At 45.9% G+C, this 19085-nt stretch overlaps 2 protein-coding genes across 3 annotated transcripts; one reads left to right on the top strand and one right to left on the bottom strand.

The window, feature by feature from the left end:
* Window positions 1-302: 302 nt before the first annotated feature.
* LOC135388898 (protein Wnt-9a-like) lies at window positions 303-9701 on the top strand. The gene is made up of 4 exons (XM_064618770.1): window positions 303-800; window positions 4713-4957; window positions 5852-6159; window positions 7498-9701. Exons 1-4 carry the CDS (start codon window positions 679-681, stop codon window positions 7930-7932), a joined length of 1110 nt encoding a protein of 369 aa, XP_064474840.1. The 5' UTR covers window positions 303-678; the 3' UTR covers window positions 7933-9701.
* On the bottom strand, window positions 7976-18178 carry LOC135388899 (protein Wnt-6-like). 2 transcript variants are annotated; one of them, XM_064618771.1, is made up of 5 exons: window positions 17652-18176; window positions 16533-16637; window positions 12990-13213; window positions 10810-11069; window positions 7976-9097 (listed from the first exon to the last, which is right to left on the bottom strand). In XM_064618771.1, the coding sequence occupies exons 1-5, from the start codon at window positions 17714-17716 to the stop codon at window positions 8645-8647; spliced, it is 1107 nt and encodes a 368-aa protein (XP_064474841.1). In that variant the 5' UTR covers window positions 17717-18176; the 3' UTR covers window positions 7976-8644. The 2 variants fall into 2 exon arrangements, with proteins under 2 accessions (XP_064474841.1, XP_064474842.1); XM_064618772.1 differs by lacking the exon at window positions 16533-16637 and having other exon boundaries at window positions 17652-18178.
* Between the last annotated feature and the right edge of the window lie 907 nt (window positions 18179-19085).

Here is a 19085-nt window from a genome sequence, read left to right as displayed (position 1 = left end):
ACACGAAACCAAGAAATTTCAGGCGCAGAAACACATCACAGAAACATGCCCAAACATGCACACATAAAATTCAATGTATTTGATCTGGAACCGAGAAAGATTCGATTGCTTGATTTCGAATTTAATGGCGCAAGGATAACAAAGATCAGTCTGCGCCGGACTATGTAACGAACCCGGAAAGAGGAGCAGTTTTGACAAGCTTCTTACAAAATTCTCATACCTTTCCTCGAAATGAAATATATTCATATTGTTAGTCATAGCTGGTTTCCAATGAAAAACCCCCAGCAGAGGGAATGACCTGTGACAGAAACCGTTTCTGGATAGCGGCTGTAACAGACCCAGCTGTTCGAACTTCCTGTAATACGCTCTCAAGCCCCGTTCGAGCGTACGTAAGCGGATACTCCTGACGATCATCCCGCAAGCGACGAGATCTTTCTATCAGTAGCTCGACCGGAACGCAGTCATCCAGCGGCGGGTCGCCTGCCAGGAGCCATGGGTATCTGGTTGCGGCGTTCGTAACAGGTCTTGTTCATTGTAGCTGTTTCGGTAGCAAGCACGTGGACGACGGACGTCAATCCCTCGGGTGGCTTTCTTAATGTATAATCCTCCTCCCTCGATTTATCTCTTGGCCATCGAGCTCCACTCGAAGGTCCAGGCCTGCTTGTGGCCTCTGAATGAATGGACACGGCGCTGTCGGACATGCAAGCGCTTCAAGCTCCGATGGGGGCCACCGGATTCATCCGCCTGCTCTTTGGCTTCTGGCTGTGCTGCCAGCTGTGCGAAACTGTTGGGCTACGAAGGTAAGTGTGGGCAAAACTGTTACTTAGGACATTTGTGAGAAGACAAGGTGGTTGCTGGAAATATTGGGTGCGACGAGCGGCATTGATGGAAATTTGAGATGTCTCTCTTGTTTTTATAATGCCCGTTCCTTGTCGGAGCAATATTTTCTGTTGAGCTGGGATGTGTGTTAGGTTTGTCGCGGAGAGAGAGAAAGAGAGAAATACATGATGACGATGATATGGGGGTCACTTGTCGCGGAGAGTTCGTGTCATCAGGTGGAAAGTTCGGCATTCCCATCGGTGTCCATGCACTTTATAATGCCCTTTTCGCCGGCAGGGGAATTTTTCTTCGAAATATGGATAAATACAGAATTACTTCCTATTATTTTGTTGTAAATCTTGTTCCTTGCGTGTTTCCCTGCAGTTGGTTAGTTGTGGCGTTTTCTTGTCGAGCATAAGCGCCAGGACTGTGGCACGTTGTTCGGCGGGGATTGGGTGTCCTGGGCTGACTTCATATGAAACCGTATCGACATCTACCTTACAGTAGCTGAGGAAAACCCAAATACAAAGAAAACACCCAGACTGATAGCTGGTACCGGGGCATTACTTTTTTTCATAGAAATGCTCTTAATTTTGCATGCCTGACTCTGCCAGGTAGTCCTAGTTGTAGTTGTCCTGGTTCTTCTACGCTCTTAAAACAATTCAGTAATTTTAAGGGCATTTTGAGGACTATATGCATTGCCAAAACCATTAGTACCTTCACGGTAGTACCACTACCAGTACCACTACTTAGTACCACTTGCACGGTAGTTTATGCGAAATGTGCCCACTATTTGCTGGGGAGTAAATTTTTGAGTCAGAGAACTGAAATGCGGAGTAATTGCGATCTAGGGGCTCAGAAGCTGTAATTACTCCCCAGTTTTCTCCCTATTTAGGCGCATGCATAGCGTATTGAATTTCTGAACAGTTTGAAGAGAGATACGCGGAAACCTGCAACTTAGCAAGCGGAAGTGAAAAAAAAAAAAGTGTCACGTGCTGCTGTCGTCGTCCATGATTGGGCCGTAGAACAAACTGATTGGACCAACCTGGCTGATCGAGGCCGCGGGCACAGTTTCCTTAGAAGTCGACCCAGGACGCATACTCCCCAGGGCGTTGGTGGTGACGTTGCCCACCCCTGTGAGTCCGACAATGGAGAGTCCAACAATGGCGAGTCCTTTAACCATCACCACCACCGCCATCGCCGGCTCGGTCGCCGGCCGTGTCCGCTGGCCATGTCACGCCGAGACTGGGAGGTACCCAGGTTCCCAGGAGGTAGAACGATAAAAAGGACTGCCAGGTACAGAAAACACAGGAGTAAAAACCGGGACTGGTGTACTTTAAAAGGAAAAAAAAAAGAGGGGGAAAACTATACTTGACGTTTCCCAGTGGACGCTCTTCGTCAGAACAAAGGGGGAACAGGAAGCTAGTGCCGGAGGACGTTAAACATACTGCCCAGCCAGTGATGGGCAGTACTTGAAGTACCAAGTACTCAAGTAGTACTTTAAGTACATTTCTGGGTACTTGTACTTTACTTTAAGTACATCTTAAATCGTGTACTTTGTACTGTACTTCAAGTACTTTTTTCCGAGTACTTTCCCATCAAGTACTCAAGTACCCAAACTTGGACTCCAGGCAGAAAGTCACAAAAGAGTATCAAAAATACATCCTACTAAAAGCGCTAAAATGACAACAAGAAGACGAAAACACACAGATAGGGCTATCTCTGAGTTTTCGTCTTCGTGCCGTCACTTCAGCGCTTTTAGTGGGATGCGGTACATTTTACCAAAAAGGATTTTTGTGTTTTTAAATAGCACATTTGTTGAAGCACATCTATTGTTGAGAGGCTTGAAATGTGTAAAAAGTATCAACACTTCTATTATTATGTAAAATGAATGGAATACAAAGACACGCACACATTATGACATCGCAACCGGCAGCACAATGACTTGGTCCATTGTCATTTCAGTTCTCGCAATGCAGAGTTCTATGCTTTTTTATAATGTCTCCTTCATTCGCAATTAATAAGCATTTATGCATTATATATCACATTATATGTGTGACTGCATTACATGATGCAAGACACACCGGCTTTAATTTTTACATTTTACTTTTTTTTTAATTGGTCACATGGATTACATTGCAGCAGATTACAGTCGTATAAAAATGAAGGCTTATACTGTGCTTCATCTTTTTTACTTTCATCATGTTCTTTTTCTAAACAAAAAGCAGCAAGAAATTCCCAGAAATATGTAATTTCTGTTGCCTTGTACTTTTTTCTTCTTGAAATTTCCTAGTCTGCTATAGCAGAAGATTAGTACCAGAACACCACACTAGGCAGCTGATCCTGGATCAGTCAGGGTGTAATACTATTTTGCATAATCACAGCACAGCTGCTGATTACCTTCCTACATGTAACTGCACATTATGACCTCTGATTAAGTTTATATTCATGGGTTAGCACTTAACCTAAGACTTTATGGCTCCAAAGCATTTGTCAAGAATACTCGCTAAACTTCTGCAAAAAAAAACAAGTCACAGATGCTAAACAGTAAAATGCAAAGTGATACAAACTAAATTGGCAATGTACTTGATCAGTACTTGAAGTACTTTGCCTGGTACTTTGTACTTTACTTGAAGTACACTTTGAATTGGGTACTTTGTACTGTACTTGAAGTACTAATGATGCCAGGTACTTGGTACTTTACTTTAGGTATAATTTTGAGGTACTTTGCCCATCACTGCAACCCGGAGCGGAGAACAACAACGCGAATGTTATCAATAGTGTGGCCGAGACAAGAGAAATGTTTAGACACCAAGGTTATCCTGTGGTTGCTGATACCTCCAGAAATTTGTAACTGTACAAGTCGACGATGTTCCCGGAACCTTTCATGAAGCTTTCGTTCGGTTTCACCTATATAGAGAGAATGTTGGGACAGATGGAGCAGAAGATAGCGTAGGATACGTTAGCAGTTTTGCATGTGTAACGACCAGACGTATTAACGTACTGGTCATTGGAACTATTAAGGCGCTGGTGGTTCGGGCCGCTCGAAACGTCACGTATAGTTTCCCCCCCTTTTCTTTTCCTTTTTAAGTACACCAGTCCCGGTTTTTCTTCCCAGGAGGTATCCAGTCCCGGTACCGGCTGTGCTGTCTGGGGTTTTTTCTCAGACGCTGTCAGACATATACCGGCACAGTTCCCTTAGAAGTCGGCCCAGGACACACATTCCTCCAGAGCGTTAGTCGTGACATTGCCCACATCTGTGAGGCCTGCAACGGCGAGCTCTTTCAGCACAACTACCACCACCGCCGCCGATTTCACGCGCCTACTGGACAGTTGACGCACGCCAATACTGGACAGTTTTAGAGCAAAATATGACGAAATGGCAGCTACGACCTAGTACTTAACGCTACGACAAGTTGTCCTTGCGCAGGGAAGATGATAAATTTTAGAGAAACCACGTGACCAAGTGTCTGTCCATTCACAAGGCAGCAGATTCGAGGAAATGTGTAGACCTTCATGAGTCCACGGAAGAAACCACGTGCCCCTCAACCTTGAAATGTAACCCCCTTCTTTGGCAGGTGGGCCAGTGAGGTAACTCCACGGGCAATAGGGGAAAGAGGGAAACTGGGGAGCTGTAAACAGACAGCTCTAGGGTGGTAGACCGTGATGGTAGCACACCTGACTGGCAATCAGAGAGGTGTCGGTTCAATCCCCGCTATCGGCACTCGCTTATTTCGTCAACTGTCGTTCTCGTATTCAGTCTCCGCAATTTATGTTATGATGAAATAATTATTCGTACGCGATTGCATCTATAATATAATTCAGAAGTTAATGGCTTCTTGATTGATTTTCTCACGTGGCACATGACTGCGCATTATTCGATGTCTCTTTAGAATGCTGTCTGTGTGGCCTCCTGAGAGAAAAGAACGCAACCTGTCTATGGTGGAATCATTCTGCACAGCAGTTAAGAGGCGGGGACCCTGGCTACGCAGAATGTGCAGGCATACCCCGGCTCTGGCTGAGGTCGTGGCACAGGGCCTTCAGCAGGGCCTCGATGCCTGCAGAAGTCAGTTCAGGGACGAACGGTGGGACTGTGATCTGAGACAGAGGAGAAGACGAGAAATAATCTCCAGGAAAGGTGAGAATAGCAAAGCATTAACCACAGAGGGCCTTTGTGGACACCAGAATGGCTCAGACATAATTAGAGGAACAATCCGTGGCGCTGTCTTAGCCAGCTCTCTGGTTGATCGCCCTTCTCTTCTTTATACCGGGGCTATCATGCGGTAACTATCCCGCTATGAACCTATCTTCAAAGTCGAGCATACTATATTCCAGTTGTGGTATTGCTCCTCAGATGTGAAGACGCTAATGCCATTTCCTGTGGTGGCAACTAGCTTGACAGTATGAAATGGCATTTCTTTTGCACTTCTTAGCGGTTTATCGTTGCTTCTGGAACAGCGCTCAATGTTATCTCGTTTCGATGGTTCCGTGTCTACCTAGCCATTTGAATTCTGATGAGTCCAAGACCGTGATTTTCTTCAACTTCTTTCTTTCTTTTCATTCTATTAAACATACCCTCCCCCCCCCCCCCCCAAGACCGTGGAGTATCATACGACCCGTGCGAAGCAGGTCCACCCTGCTATATGCTTAAAATCTGCTCAGACCTTTCTAGACTAGACATTAGGTCTTTCAATTCATGAAAATCCCACACTTCCAGTCTTTAGTTTGGCTAGTGCGCGTAAACCGACCTATACTATATACGTAGTTGACAGGGCTTTGATGGGCTCCTGGTAGTGATTCCGGTTGACCTTCCCAAAAGCACGTCGTCCCTGTGGATGGCAAAGAGGGGACAAGTGATCCATGACAAACGAGGGGCACCATCCCTATGTTTCATGCATTCTGCTCTCCGTATGCTCTTCGTAGTGCACTTTTATCAGACAATATTTAGAAGTGAATGACTATGCATCAACTCGCGCGATCAAGCTCCCTGATGTGTATCACAACCTAATGGTGGGCTGAACATTCTTTACAGTGTACCGTGAGACAGCAGTGCTGTACGCGACGACGGCTGCGAGTTTGACACATACCTTGGCACGGGCCTGCAGTGCAGGTCGCCTGCTACGACGGTGCTCTTGCGACGACGAGTCGCAGGGACCTGCAGCCAATCGAGACGCATGGCGGTGGGGCGGCTGTAGTGATAACTACCACTACGCTGCAAAGTTCTCTAGGCGTCTCTTGGCAGACACCTACGAAATACGAAGGAAGGCCAACAGAAAACCAAAGTGTCATGTAGGGTACCGAGAACCAGTCGACAGGCACAACATTGGAGTGGGTGTCCGTGTGCGTTTGTATGGTACTTACTTACTATAACGTGTTTTAGGGAATATTTCGCTCCACAATAATGGAAGAATATGTGTGGCTTGTGCGGTGCGGTTGTGTCCTTCCTTGCGGAACGCCTATAGGCCTTGGTGCTACGTCTTCTCGCGGGAGACCATGGCAGGGCAACCTTTAGGCATTCGAGCTTTAGTAGACCGTTGACAACGGTGGTTTCCGAAGAACCTTGTCTACCGCACCCAATCAACTGATAAGATTCCGAGTCATGCACGCTGCCATTGGTCCCAGTACGTATACGATGACTTCATGGTGACGTTATCAACGGTCTACTGATACTATAGAGTGTTAGTAGACTGCTGATAACGTCACCGTGAAGCGACCTTAACTCCCGAAACCAATGACAGCGTGCATGACTCAGAATCTTATCATTTGATTGGGTGCGGTAGACACGGTACATTGGAAACCAAGTTATCAACCGTCTACTACTCCCACTCTCTACCAGGGGCGGATCCAGGCCCACGGTTTGGGGGGGGGGGGTTCTTTGTCGCAGCGCGTACTGGGGAAGGGAGAGAGGGAAATCCAGTGCATAAACTGACGTTTTGAGATGGGTTTTCACCCACCACCCCTCTTGGGTTCGCCACTGCTCTCTACTATGTGCAAATAGCTGTATCCCTTGTTATCATGTTGGCCATTTGTGAGAGCAACCACAGTCTCTTATCGTACCTGCATTCTTATCAGCACTCAGACTTTGTGCTTATCTTATTTGACGGGCAAACCTTTTTCCCTACTCTACTCTACTCCACTCATGCTTATAGAGCGACCAAGAAAGAGAACACGCGCGCCTTATCGCTCTTGCACCCTAACACCTGTCCCGATATGGGGACATGAGGCGCATATGAAATCGCTTCTCAATACCTTCTTGTGAAACCATTCCCACGTGCTGTGCTTGTGTGATAGCACCTTAACGAATACCCCGTGAAAGTACTAACGCACCACAGATGAAGCCAAGTTATAATACAACATGTTCGACCTCCTACTTCTTTGAAGGCATGGTCTCAGTAAACATGAATACTGACGATACTGAAACGTTTCACATTGGCGCTGCTTTCAGTTGCGTGATGTGACTTAAATAAGATACCAGAAGAAAATTATGTCAATGACAGACATTCCAGTGCGTTACGGTATGAGACTTGCTATGAGTGAAGAAAGAAAGCAATTCATCTTTTCAATTATATTTTGCATCCTTGCCATCCAATATTTACATTTATTTTGAACGTGGTGACGTTAGCCTTACGTGTCTGTGGTATTATCCTGCAAACGCTAAGACAAAGAACAATCATGCAGATTCTTCGGCGTGATCATCGAGAGGTCTGCAGATGCCACGGCATGTCTGGGTCCTGCTCCGTTAAAACTTGTTGGAATCGCTTGGGCAGTTACGAAGCAGCAGCAGCGGCCCTCAAGAAGAAGTACAAGAAAGCCGTCGTAGCTAACATCCTGGAGAACCAGACTGGCGCCAGGAATAGCACGTTCGCCCTGAAAGCTCGTGACAAGCTTTTGTACCTGCACGAGTCACCAAGTTTCTGCGACGGGAACCCGTTGTCCTCTGGAACGCGTGAACGTAGCTGCGAGGCAGAGAACTGTGACTTCCTCTGTTGTGGAAGAGGATACAACTCTTTCCAAAATACATTCACGGAACAATGCCACTGCCGCGTAAAATGGTGCTGCAATGTGCAGTGCCAAAGCTGCACGGTACAGCGCCAAGTGAACACCTGTAAGTGAGCTGCCCGCAAGCCGTTTCTGCAGGACGCACTCGCACAGCACATGCGCAACAAAGCTGTTGTTTTTACTTTTCCCAGAAGTATCTTCTACAGGAGTGCTATAGAACGCAGCGTACAGGTGATGTCAGCGGAAAGCACAGGAAAAAAAAAAAGACATTTCACACGTCACACTTGAAGTGTCTCACGACAGAAAGGAGTCTGTACAAAGCCGACAACGCACGTCAGAGGGCGTCGATAGTTTGTCCCCGTCCAGACGACATTTGAGCACGAAAGCGGAAATGAACGCAAGCAACGCAGTTCTTGTGTGCGAAGTGGGAAATTTACAGCGAGCTCTTTAAGACAGCAGCGGGTGTATGAAGAGCGGGTGGAGTCTCTTCTGTCTCCTCATCGTCTGCCTGTGGTCGTTGTTCCTCTTTAGGGCCGGACGTACGATCCACTATGTACATTTCGTTTGTGTACGCTTATAGGGGCTCCCTCTATCCGGGAGGGACCGTGGCACGTTTGCGAAACGGGGTGGAGGCGTGCACTAGTTTGCCATACGCGCACCTGTCACTAGAACTCGTGTTATTTACTGCCGATGCGGGCGCAGTAAAGAGTTTTAGGTAAATGCAATATGTGTTTCCGCGTGCAGCAGGAACAGAGTCAGCACTTGCCACAGCTTGAAGGGAAACACACACTTGAAAGACGTAGCTTGAAAGCTGTTGTTGTAGCGGTTACGAACAGGTCGACCGTTCCACTGTGTCCCAGCACGTTTGACAGGTGACTTTGCAGCAGTACTGGAAGGTGCAGTTGCAAGCGGTGCTGATTAACATGTGACGCGTTTCTTGACCTCTGCCACAGCATAGGTTCTGGCAGCCTTCGGGTCCTGAAGACTCGCGCTCGCAAAGGCGACCTCGTGTCCCCAGAGATCCAGAGCGGCGATCCCCCTCGCAGAAGTCTGGAGAGGTTTCGGAGTAGACGATGTCTTGCCGCGTAGGGGTTGGGCCCTGAAGCGCGAAGCCCTTTCCCGTGTTGCCTGCTGAGACACGTACAGCATTTTCCAACTGGCCACGCAGCCGCCGTCCAACTTTGCTGAATTGAGGCAACCGTAGCCAACAGGTTCTCAGGGAACAGGTTCCGGACATGCCGTGGCAGCGGCAAACGCGTTCAAGGTTTTGCCGAACCGCCTGCAAATATATATAAAAGAATGAGAGTTCAGTTACAATTACAAATCCAGTTGCACATGAAGATGCCCTGCCAGGGTAGCGTGAAATTATATTGTGTAGATCAGGGCCCGCTTGCAGGCGCATTGAGAAAATTCCTCAGTGGAGCCCTCAGTAGCTTTGACAGTGCTCTATGCAGTAGCAGTGCAATAGTATGCAGTGCAGTAGTATACAATGCTCTATGCAATGGTATGCAGTGCAGTAGCGTTAAGGACTGCAGAGCGTGCCCGAAAGCACGACTGAAGCTGCTGAGGACACCACTGGGGAGTCTCCTCGACGTTCTTGCAAGCTGAGCGGGCCCTGTACAGGACGTATCGTGTGGTTATCCTTATTCGGTGGCCCACCGTGCACCACGATACTGGTGTGCACTTGCTGTAGAGCTTTTGCAAAGAGATAAGGGGCATACACTCTCTCCACTACCTCCCGCGCAGCAAAGATATGTTTGGATATATTTCTCAAGCACCACAGGTACAACTGTGGGAAGCGCCTTTCTCTGGGGGGCGCACAAAGTTTCTCAGTGATCTCCGGTTAAGTTTTAATAAAAAATAAATAAATTTTATTTTGAAAGTCAAAACAGCTTTTCTCCTTTCTGATTATCAGCAAACAGACACTCCTCTCTGAAACTGTAGACAGGACAAAACTGATTAAAAGCGATGTGCATGGTTTACCAATTTATGGCCCAGCCGCCATTATCGAAAAAGCTGTATCCGGAACAATGTAATGTGATTATGGGAAAGGCTACAGCTCTCAGTTGATCTTTCTTTCTTTCTCGATTCGAGGGGGTTCCAAATCCAGCATACCATCTCGCGAGGAGCGCTGGATGGTTCAGAAGCTCTGTCAGATCGGCTAGGTCTTATCTAGAGATGGGACGAATCCAGAACTTCCTGAATCCGAATCCGAGGAAGGTTCTGCGAATCCGCGAATCTTACGAATCTCGAATGTTTCGAATCCTTTCTTTAGAAAAAAGTTTAAAGAGCCAGGGGCAAAAAACACTTCTACTGAAAAGTGTTTGAAGCATAATTTGATATCTTTGTTTAATGAAAAACAAATTAAATAATAGTTCACTTTCAGGAGAAAAACGTAACCATATACTACTTTTTAAATGTATTTTATTTAACGTGTTGTTCATTGACCACAGGAAATACATAAACTCTCGTGACTGAATTCTTTCCATAAAACCGAGAAACAATCAGAAGCAAAACCATGTTACTCTTAAACTTGTAATCTCGGAGCTTCATGCTGTGGTTTTGGCGCCCCCCGGATCAGGCCAATCAGGCCTTCGGCGGACCCTGGAGGCGCCAATTTTAAAAAGAAACAAACAAACATGGTTGGTGGATTCAAAAGATTCGATTCGCCGGTTTGGGCACTGGGATTCGGATCAGGCCAATCAGGCCAATCAGGCTTTCGGCGGACATCGGAGACGCCGATTTTAAAAAGAAACAAACAGACGTGGTTGGTGGATTCGAAAAATTCGATTCGCCGGTTTGGGCACTGGGATTCGGGTTCCCGAATCTCGAATCCCTGCCTAGGATTCGAGGATTCGCGGATTCGGTTGGCCCATCCCTAGTCTTATTTTTCTCATCTCTATTGTACAGAGAGGCACATGCACCATGTTAGCGCACACGAAGGGTGCAAACTAATACGATAGTGTGTTAGCTTGGAATATCTTATCGTACATTTCGTCCTGCTTCGTAATTGTGAGCCAGGATCCTGGCCCTGAAATCACCGCCTGCTCTGGGCCGACCCAGGAAGGTCCGAGACTTGTGGTAACCGAAGTCGACGAACGTTTCACAGCTGCGCCTTGAAGAAGGATTGAGATGAAGCCGTTGCCGACGACATCGGCAGTCGACGAGCCGGCCCTGGGCACAGGCCTCAGCAAGGGCATACACGACGCCTGCTGCCACGAATGCATCGACCAGGCCACTTTCCCTTGTGTCTGCGAAAAGATTCAGGAATCGTCTTAGAAGAAAGGACAAAATAATGAAAGTGTGGTTCGTACAAATGCAGAACTGGTACTTCCATAATAATATAATAATAGGGTCCGACTTTTTACCGGTTATACCCCCCGATTCCTCCCGATTATTTCCTCGCGAATCAGTTTAGTATTAATTCGGGTGAAAACTGATTTCTCCCAGAATTCTAATCCTGTATCACACATACTATTTAGTAACAATCTGTGCGCATTTACGACATACATATTAGTTGAGAGCAACGACATTGCACTTTTGTCCTACATATGCACCTTTATCTTCATTTCATTTATTTTAATTTCATTTATTTTCCATTTGAATGAAGGGGACACCAACAAAACGTGAAGGCGCCTTCGACTTGACAACATGCAGGCCGTTTGCTGGACACAAAAAAGAAAAAGCCCGATAGAAACCGAGTATATCGAGAGCTCCCGAATTTCACATTAAAAAACAGCACGCAACCCTGCCCCCCTCCCCTCCTCCTCCTGCGAATCGGGGAAAGGCATTTAAACCGCAAAAAGTAAGGTATTTTATAAATGATGCACACGCACGGATATAGGCCTACGTGTAAATATAGAGAATGCACACTCAACAAGGATACAAAGTATGCGCTCGGAGATATGCGCTCATGTATAAGGGCTAGCCATATGCGCTGTTCGCATAATAAGTGCAAATCGCTTTTTATTTATAGAGCGTGTTTTGTAGGCTAGGCTATTTATTATACCAACTGTGCGTCCTTGAATATGCCTTCCTCATGCATCACCTGAGCATTGCGGGAAAGCAAACTTCAAGCTGCTCTGCCTGCCCGGACGAAGACCACGTGTAGCTTTACGCTGGGAAACATTCCCAATGTTAACTTCACGTGCATTTCAGCGTAGGTTCACGTTAGTTGCCTGTGGGTGCTATTAAATGGCTTTAGGTAGCTCACTAAAAAAAAATGTTTGCTCAAAGGCAGGATAATTACAACCGAGGACGACCTCATGAAAAAGCGTAGCGGTGGATTTTGATATGGGCGAGAGGAATGAAGAATGATTTCAAGCGATATTTACCTTGACACCTTAGAAAAATTAGCGTTAGTGTGGGACGTAAAGCCAGTTCGGAGTTGGCGCCATTCCAAAACTTTGTAGTCGTCCAAGCCCTGTAAATGTTGCGTAATACCCCGCCCCTCAAGGCGTTAAGCTGTCTCTAGAACTCAAAAGAAATAGTGCAAAAAAAAAAATATATATATATATAGTAAGGCGCGAGTGACCCAAAATGGACATTTTAGTGGCGTGAATATAAATATGAGGATCAAAAGGAAAGCTAGCTGTACCACACGCTACAGGGTTTCTACGTTATCAAAACAATAATACCCCAGTTGCAGATAAAAAACATGACGATTATCACGAAACAACCCGAATACAGAATGCTGTATGACATTTTTTGTTTCCTGTGCATAAAGCCGCACTGACTTATTCAGGAATCATCAATGATTTCAAATATCAAATGAGGCACGCTTAACAATCGCACATGTTAACACTTCGCTGAAGTATTCGTTTGCAAGAGATCATTCAAATCTGTTTCCTAGATAACAGAGACAAACGTATACTATTCAATAAACAATAAACCTGCTTCCAATTGACAAAATCCTGACACAATTATCCTGACAAACTTCCAATGCTATTTCACTCAATTTTTTTTTTACTTTCTCATCTTTCCCACTTTCATTTCTTCGTTTTCCTCCTCAACCCCAAACAGTCCCTGAACCGACCGCTTTAAATGCCTCCACAGTAGCCGGAACTACCGTGTCCATATTGTTCTTTCGTTCATCCAGTCCAATCCAATCCAGGGAGCAATATAACTCCGATAACGACAACAAAAAGAAGAATGATAATAGCGACTCTTACCTCTCATAAGCAATCTCCTCATGGAAGACTTGACTGTCGTACAATTCCAACGCTCGTGCCGCAGTTGACTTTGACACTCCCGCAAAGCCAAGTGCACACCGCGTGATATTTCTTTCACAACCTTGGGCTCCTTCCTGCAGAAACGAGCCTGGCCTCCGGTGCGTCTGTCCCAGCGCTTCCTGCAGATGCGACCTGGTTCCGTCACCAGACGCCAACGGAAGGCTCTGCGTGCACCCAACGCCACCTTCACTCATAAAAGTCGTTAAAGAACGACTGTAGCACTTGAAGCTTCGAGGACAAGTTATACAAACTTGCATCATATACGTCACATGTGCATCACATGCTAGCTCGCTTCCGTGCGAAAAGGCGACATCACAGTGCGCTCATTCGCCCTGCTGGTTTCGCATCCATGACATATCACGTGCACGATGCACGCAACCTTTCTGTTTTTGAGTTTGTAATAGCACCGAGGAAGCTGCGGCTATGAGGCCGTGAAGACTTGGATAGATAGAGACACGATTGAAGAAAGGAGTGAAAGACAGGGGGAGTTAGGATTGATTCTGAATCTGCTTTAGATTAACTGTATATTAGGACATTTGTCTGAAAGGTCGGACGGTAAAATGCAGAGAAAAATCTTGGACAGCACAGCAGGTGGTGGGATTCGATCCCGTGACCTAGGCTCCAGAAGTAACCAGGAAAAGATAGACGAACACGTGACTGGACACAGAAAATGAGGGTTGTCTAACGCCCGTGGGTCTGTACCTACCTATAAAGTTAATATCGACACAACAAGAGGCCCAGCGTCAATGTAAGATTTTTTCAAGATCGCTGTACCAGCCCTAGCTTCCTTTGCGGAACTCGCGGAATGAACCGCCATTCCACACAACAACAACAACAAAGATTTTAACACGAAACTACTGAAAAGAAGATCACTCTAAAACACGCGTCATGTTTGGAGCGGTAAAGAGAAGTGGAAAGCAGCTCCTTTTGGAAGTACACCCTTATGCGGAATTAGAACTCTCGCGTGTTGAATGTAAATCCTCTTCAATTCGTTGTGTCCCATACAATCTAGCAACAACAACACCCTGTCTCGGACGGAATATGGTATTAGTTTCATATATATTTTTAAATCCGGACTGGTTTAGAATTTGCTCTTCTAACACCTCCAGAGGTGCCCGTACACAACAAAATGCTTAATTCGTTGAGTGTCATGCCTCCAGCTAACCAGCATCAAATGTGGCAGGCATACAGCTCGGTAAGGGTGCGTGAGAGAACTGGTGTTCTGAGGCTGGAACAACATAGAAAGTACAAATACATACAAAGCCTCAAATTGCCTAAGAAATTAATGATGAGGTGATAACAAATTAACAAATATAACGAAGGGTGCCACCAGCATCAAATGTGCATGGATTGGTTTTTCGGTCGAACGATATAGAAGCATTGTAAACGATAACTATCTTTACCGCTAAGACCGCGTCTTTAATACGCTAATATTACAGTTGATAAGTGGAATCAATTCCAAACATACGAGAAGTAGGCATAAAACGTGTCCCTGTGTTAAAATCTCACCGTTACATAATTTAAAAGCGTGATTTGATTTCAAGACACATCGCTAATATATTCCTAGCTTGTTTTGTGTTGCCAGCCATCACTATTTTCTCAGACCCGTGAATGACATCCAGCAGAGTGTTCTGAAGCGTCGGCTTATATTCAGAAAAAAGATTAAAACAAACACAGTTTTTAAATATACAATACATTTTTCGCATATTTCACGTCACATTGCTATACCTATAGTGGAAACATCCTTCTTTTAATAATGACTCCTTATCAATGTTCACCATGCAGTTCACATAATTGCATATACCGTTGATATTGCAGCCGTTCCGCTTGACGACACTAAATATCGATGGTTTATCTCCACAGCTGTTGTTCAAAAGGCTCACAAGCCGGGCATATGGGTTTGTTACGAAGCAATTAGAGATACCGCGATAAAAGTCGATAAAAGGTTCTCATGATCTCAAAATCACCTGATGCCCACGTGTATACCGAACGGAAAACACAATGCAATGCGCCGGATCCTATGTTATTCCTACATTCAACGGGTCGTTCGACCTTTTCTCTGTCTGTGAATGTGCAGAATGTGAGCTGAACGATCCCTATACCACTGCGGTTAGAGGCAAAATTTGAGCTCATGTATTCCAAGAACAACTCGACTCAACTAGAACAACTCAAATTGGGCATAAATTGCAGACACTGAATCAATAATAGCACGTACTTAAAGAAAAAAAAAGGCAATTTCTGTCCTTCCGAGGATTAGATGTATCGCCACAACCGTTATTACCTTTCAGTATTTTTATTTTTATCTTACTATTTTATTGAATATGTGCCCATCAACAGCTTTTGCCTCAAAAGTGGTGCACATGTGTCCCATACAACACAAACAATCAAATCTGAAACTCAGTATAATGTACTAAAATATCAGGGAAATGAAATTGCAATTGGAATCATGTAAACAACTCAGAATCGCACGCATAGTCATTATACAGGGTGTTTGCTCTAACGTGTCTAGAGATTATATTTAAAGCGAGCGATAAAAGCAAAGCAAGTGGTACTTTTCTGCTACTTGAGTAAGAAAACTGCTTCACTAGTAGCACCTGTTTCTTATTCAAGTAGCTGAAAAGTAGCGCTCGTTTCCCTTTTATCGCTGGCTTTAAATAAAATTTCTGGACATGTTAGAGCAAACACCCTGTACAGCTTTTGCAGATGCGACATAGGTGAAGTAACATCGAGTGGGTCAACGTAGTACAGATTTCTGGATCAGGAAATTAAAGGATAATAACAAAGAGGGACAATCAATATGCCCAAGAAGCACAGACTTGTAACGCTATGTGGTCAAGAAATTATTAAAGGCATGGAAGTTTATGCTAAGCTTTATCGACTATTTGGAGTGCTGTGGAGTAAATTTCAGGGCCAGGGGACTAAAAATGGGGAGTAATTTTCAATCAGGGGGACTATAGAAGCTTCAATTACACCACTATTTACTCCTTTCTTCTCTGAGAGTGCAGGACGGCCACAAAATTTAGGCCTCACCAACGGCCAAGCCACGATTTCAAGGGAAAGCAGTTGACGAAAAGTAAGCGAGCGTCGGTTACTTCGTCTGCCTGTGTGAATGTAGGATTGATTGATTTATTGAGATAAGTGCGAATGTAGGAAATCCAACAGTGAATCCTTCTTTAATGTGTTTATTAAAGGCGGCGTTACTGTTGGATCTCCTGCATATCGTTACTGTTCCGGACGCCGGCTGTTTTCTTTACTTCCCTCTGTCCGCGTGTGTTTGAATGTGAAAGTCCATGGATGAAAGTGTAAGGGCGACCGTATGTCCGTGCCCCTATATAGGAACGAGTTCCCTGGCACGTCGACGAGAGCGCGATGTCGGCGTATACCCAGGTGTGGGCTCCAGCCATCGGCACTCGCTGACTTTGTGTCAACTGCCGTGTCCTTGAGAACTTAAATTGAAGCTCTGCATTCAAAAGGGAGACTTACGTGGATTCACGGTAGACATCTGTTCTGGTACCACCCTGCACTAAACGGTTCTCCGATGGCGCACCGCCTAGCGTCCTCAAAATGCCACCGGGAATGATCATTGTTCTGGAAACGGAGAACGGACAAGATTATAGCCCTCCCATCATTCAGGGGTAAGGCTCCCAGAATATGCGCAGTCCGCTATCGTGCCCCGATTTACTGCATGGGATACCCTTCTTCGTGTAACGCAAGGAGTAGCAACAAATAGCTGAGCGGCAAATAGATAAGTGACCCTATTGTTTCCACATTATCTCGCTTGTGTGTCTCGCCCTTGCAGACATGAGTCTTAACTGTTTACTACTAGGGCAAAAAAACACGAACGAAATCCTGACTTCTCTCATGCCTTAAAGAATTCGAAGCGTCATCATGCAGAAAGCGTTTGTGATCCTCAGATTTCTCTGTTTTTGACGTCTTAGAACAGTGCCATCTTGACGAGTCATTTTGATGTGGAGTGCCCCAGTTTATAGCGCGCAGCATTGTCCCCTGTTTTATAGATGCTCGCTATATATACATATATGTATGCTATGTATACATACATCTATATCTACTACATCTATATAAGGCAACCATTTACGCGATACGCAGTAGATATGTGTGCATGGACATAACGAAAATATGCGTGAATGATGCAAAGATATGCATGCGGTCCAAGACTAGCAATGTGCACGCGTGATGACAGCTTGTTTAAATGATAGATAGAAATGATATTATTACATTACTGGATATTATCAGTATTAGCCCATATGAACTTCGAGGTCGAGGTCAGCTCAAGAAACCAAGGCTTAGCTCAGGATGTCCGCAAAGTTGCTCTTGGAGACATGCCGCGTCCTGCCAGAACATGCTTGGTCCTTACACGCATCATGTTTACAAGACTGTCAGTTCCCCCGCGACTCTAGGTAGCATCCAGCGAACATGACTATTCTCACGTCTACAACCGGAACAACAATACATAGAGAGAAACCACTTTGCCCGCACCTGGCGTGCGCGATCTTTGACACCACGACGCTCACGCGGGACCGTCCGTTATCTTTCTTCCATTAAGTGCGCGTGCACGTGCTGAGTGTAAGCAATGAAACTCACGTGGCGGTGACAGTGACAGCAGCGACCAGAAGCAGCAGCAGCAATGAGCACGACGGTGGCGGCATGGGCTCGAATGAGCCGACTCACCGTCCGACGAGGTGCCCCCTGAGCAACGGCCCGGTGGGGCGGAGCCTCCTCGAAGGCCGCCCCGCCAATTAGCAGCTTTGGACGACTTCTGGCCGGGCGCCCAGCCCAGACTAGTCCAGACTCCTCCACTTGGTATGCCAGTCCTGTCTGCCACCTCACTGCGAATCACCTAGACGAGACAAAGTCGACCGCAAGGACAGAGCGTTTCCACTAAAACACGCTGCTCCATGGGGCCCACGACCTTTTCCAGGTTTACACGTCGTTCACACTGAAGGTCTCCACATGAGGAGCACACTGTGGTTTTGCGGCTTCTGGAAGAGTGACATCCCGGGCAGGACCCCAAAGTTGCGACTCGAGCGGGTAGCGGTATCCCAGGACAGTAAGGCTCGGGCACAAAGAATAGGTGGTGGCAGAACTTCGGAGACGACTTCAGCGACAGCGTGGAAGCTTGTTCGAGTAGCAGCACCGATAAGAGAATAATGGGAGTCCATCTTAAGATGACTACAACAGAGAATGTTATCATATCTGGTCTGAAGTGGACGAACAAAGCACGATCTCACGTCGCCTCTCAACTGCACTTCAAGTAAACATGAAGTTGCTTGCTGCAGGTGGGAACGCCATCGCACATCTCAAGTGTGCGCCAGAGAGAGGAATTTTTCTGTGCATGAGGATTAAGGACGATCCGGATGACGGATGCAGAGCGATGAATGGCCCTGCTGGAATGCGTGCTCGTCGGGAGGCATCACCAATATTGGACGAATAAGTTTGTTCGAAAGGCCTTCTGTGTCCAACAGTGCGAAGCGTATAACAGCATACATTTTGTAAATGCGTTATTCGAGAAGTATTATGTGCGCATTCCACGTGCTGCATTCGTTGACCGAAAAATATATGCTTAGGTAACGAAGAAGAAGAATCACAGTCCAGTTGGAATGTATAGTGAAAACACAACGAGTGCAAAGAATGACGCGATTTCGGAGAAATTAACCTTGATCCTGACGAGTTTGCGTGCTGAGCCTGAACTTAAAATTGCGTGAATGACTGTGGACTATATAGCTGCAGACGGGAAATTAATAATAATAATTGGGTGTTTACGTCGCGAGACAACTGAGTGACGGGAAATTAACTTTTCATGGTTTTGCATCCGGCGGGATTACATCCTGGGGATTGTTTGTATATATAGGAAGAAACAAGTAATTTGCAGATGTTGTTTTGACGCCAAAACGTCGCGGAAGGTGCCTCTGGAAACACGAGACATAACACAGAACACTTCTCATAGTCCAGCACACAACAGTAACAATAATTTGCAGCTATTGAGCAGGACTGACTTCAAATAACTGTTGCTTTCAT

This window comes from Ornithodoros turicata, chromosome 3 (genome assembly GCF_037126465.1).
Source record: "Ornithodoros turicata isolate Travis chromosome 3, ASM3712646v1, whole genome shotgun sequence".
NCBI lineage: Eukaryota > Metazoa > Arthropoda > Arachnida > Ixodida > Argasidae > Ornithodoros > Ornithodoros turicata.
Note: the sequence above shows the minus strand (reverse complement) of the source record. Positions and strands in the feature narration are given on the sequence as shown.

Excerpts from the sequence above, each read along its gene's own strand:
- LOC135388898 (XM_064618770.1), top strand. The coding sequence starts at position 679 with ATGGACACGGCGCTGTCGGACATGCAAGCGCTTCAAGCTCCGATGGGG. Across the intron at positions 801-4,712 it reads GAAACTGTTGGGCTACGAAG|AATGCTGTCTGTGTGGCCTC; the intron begins GTAAGTGTGGGC and ends ATGTCTCTTTAG. Across the intron at positions 6,160-7,497 it reads ACATTGGAGTGGGTGTCCGT|ATTCTTCGGCGTGATCATCG; the intron begins GTGCGTTTGTAT and ends ACAATCATGCAG.
- LOC135388899 (XM_064618771.1), bottom strand. The coding sequence starts at position 17,716 with ATGCCGCCACCGTCGTGCTCATTGCTGCTGCTGCTTCTGGTCGCTGCT. Across the intron at positions 16,638-17,651 it reads GCTGTCACTGTCACCGCCAC|AACAATGATCATTCCCGGTG; the intron begins GTGAGTTTCATT and ends CTCCGTTTCCAG. Across the intron at positions 9,098-10,809 it reads ATTACGAAGCAGGACGAAAT|GCGGTTCGGCAAAACCTTGA; the intron begins GTACGATAAGAT and ends ATATATTTGCAG.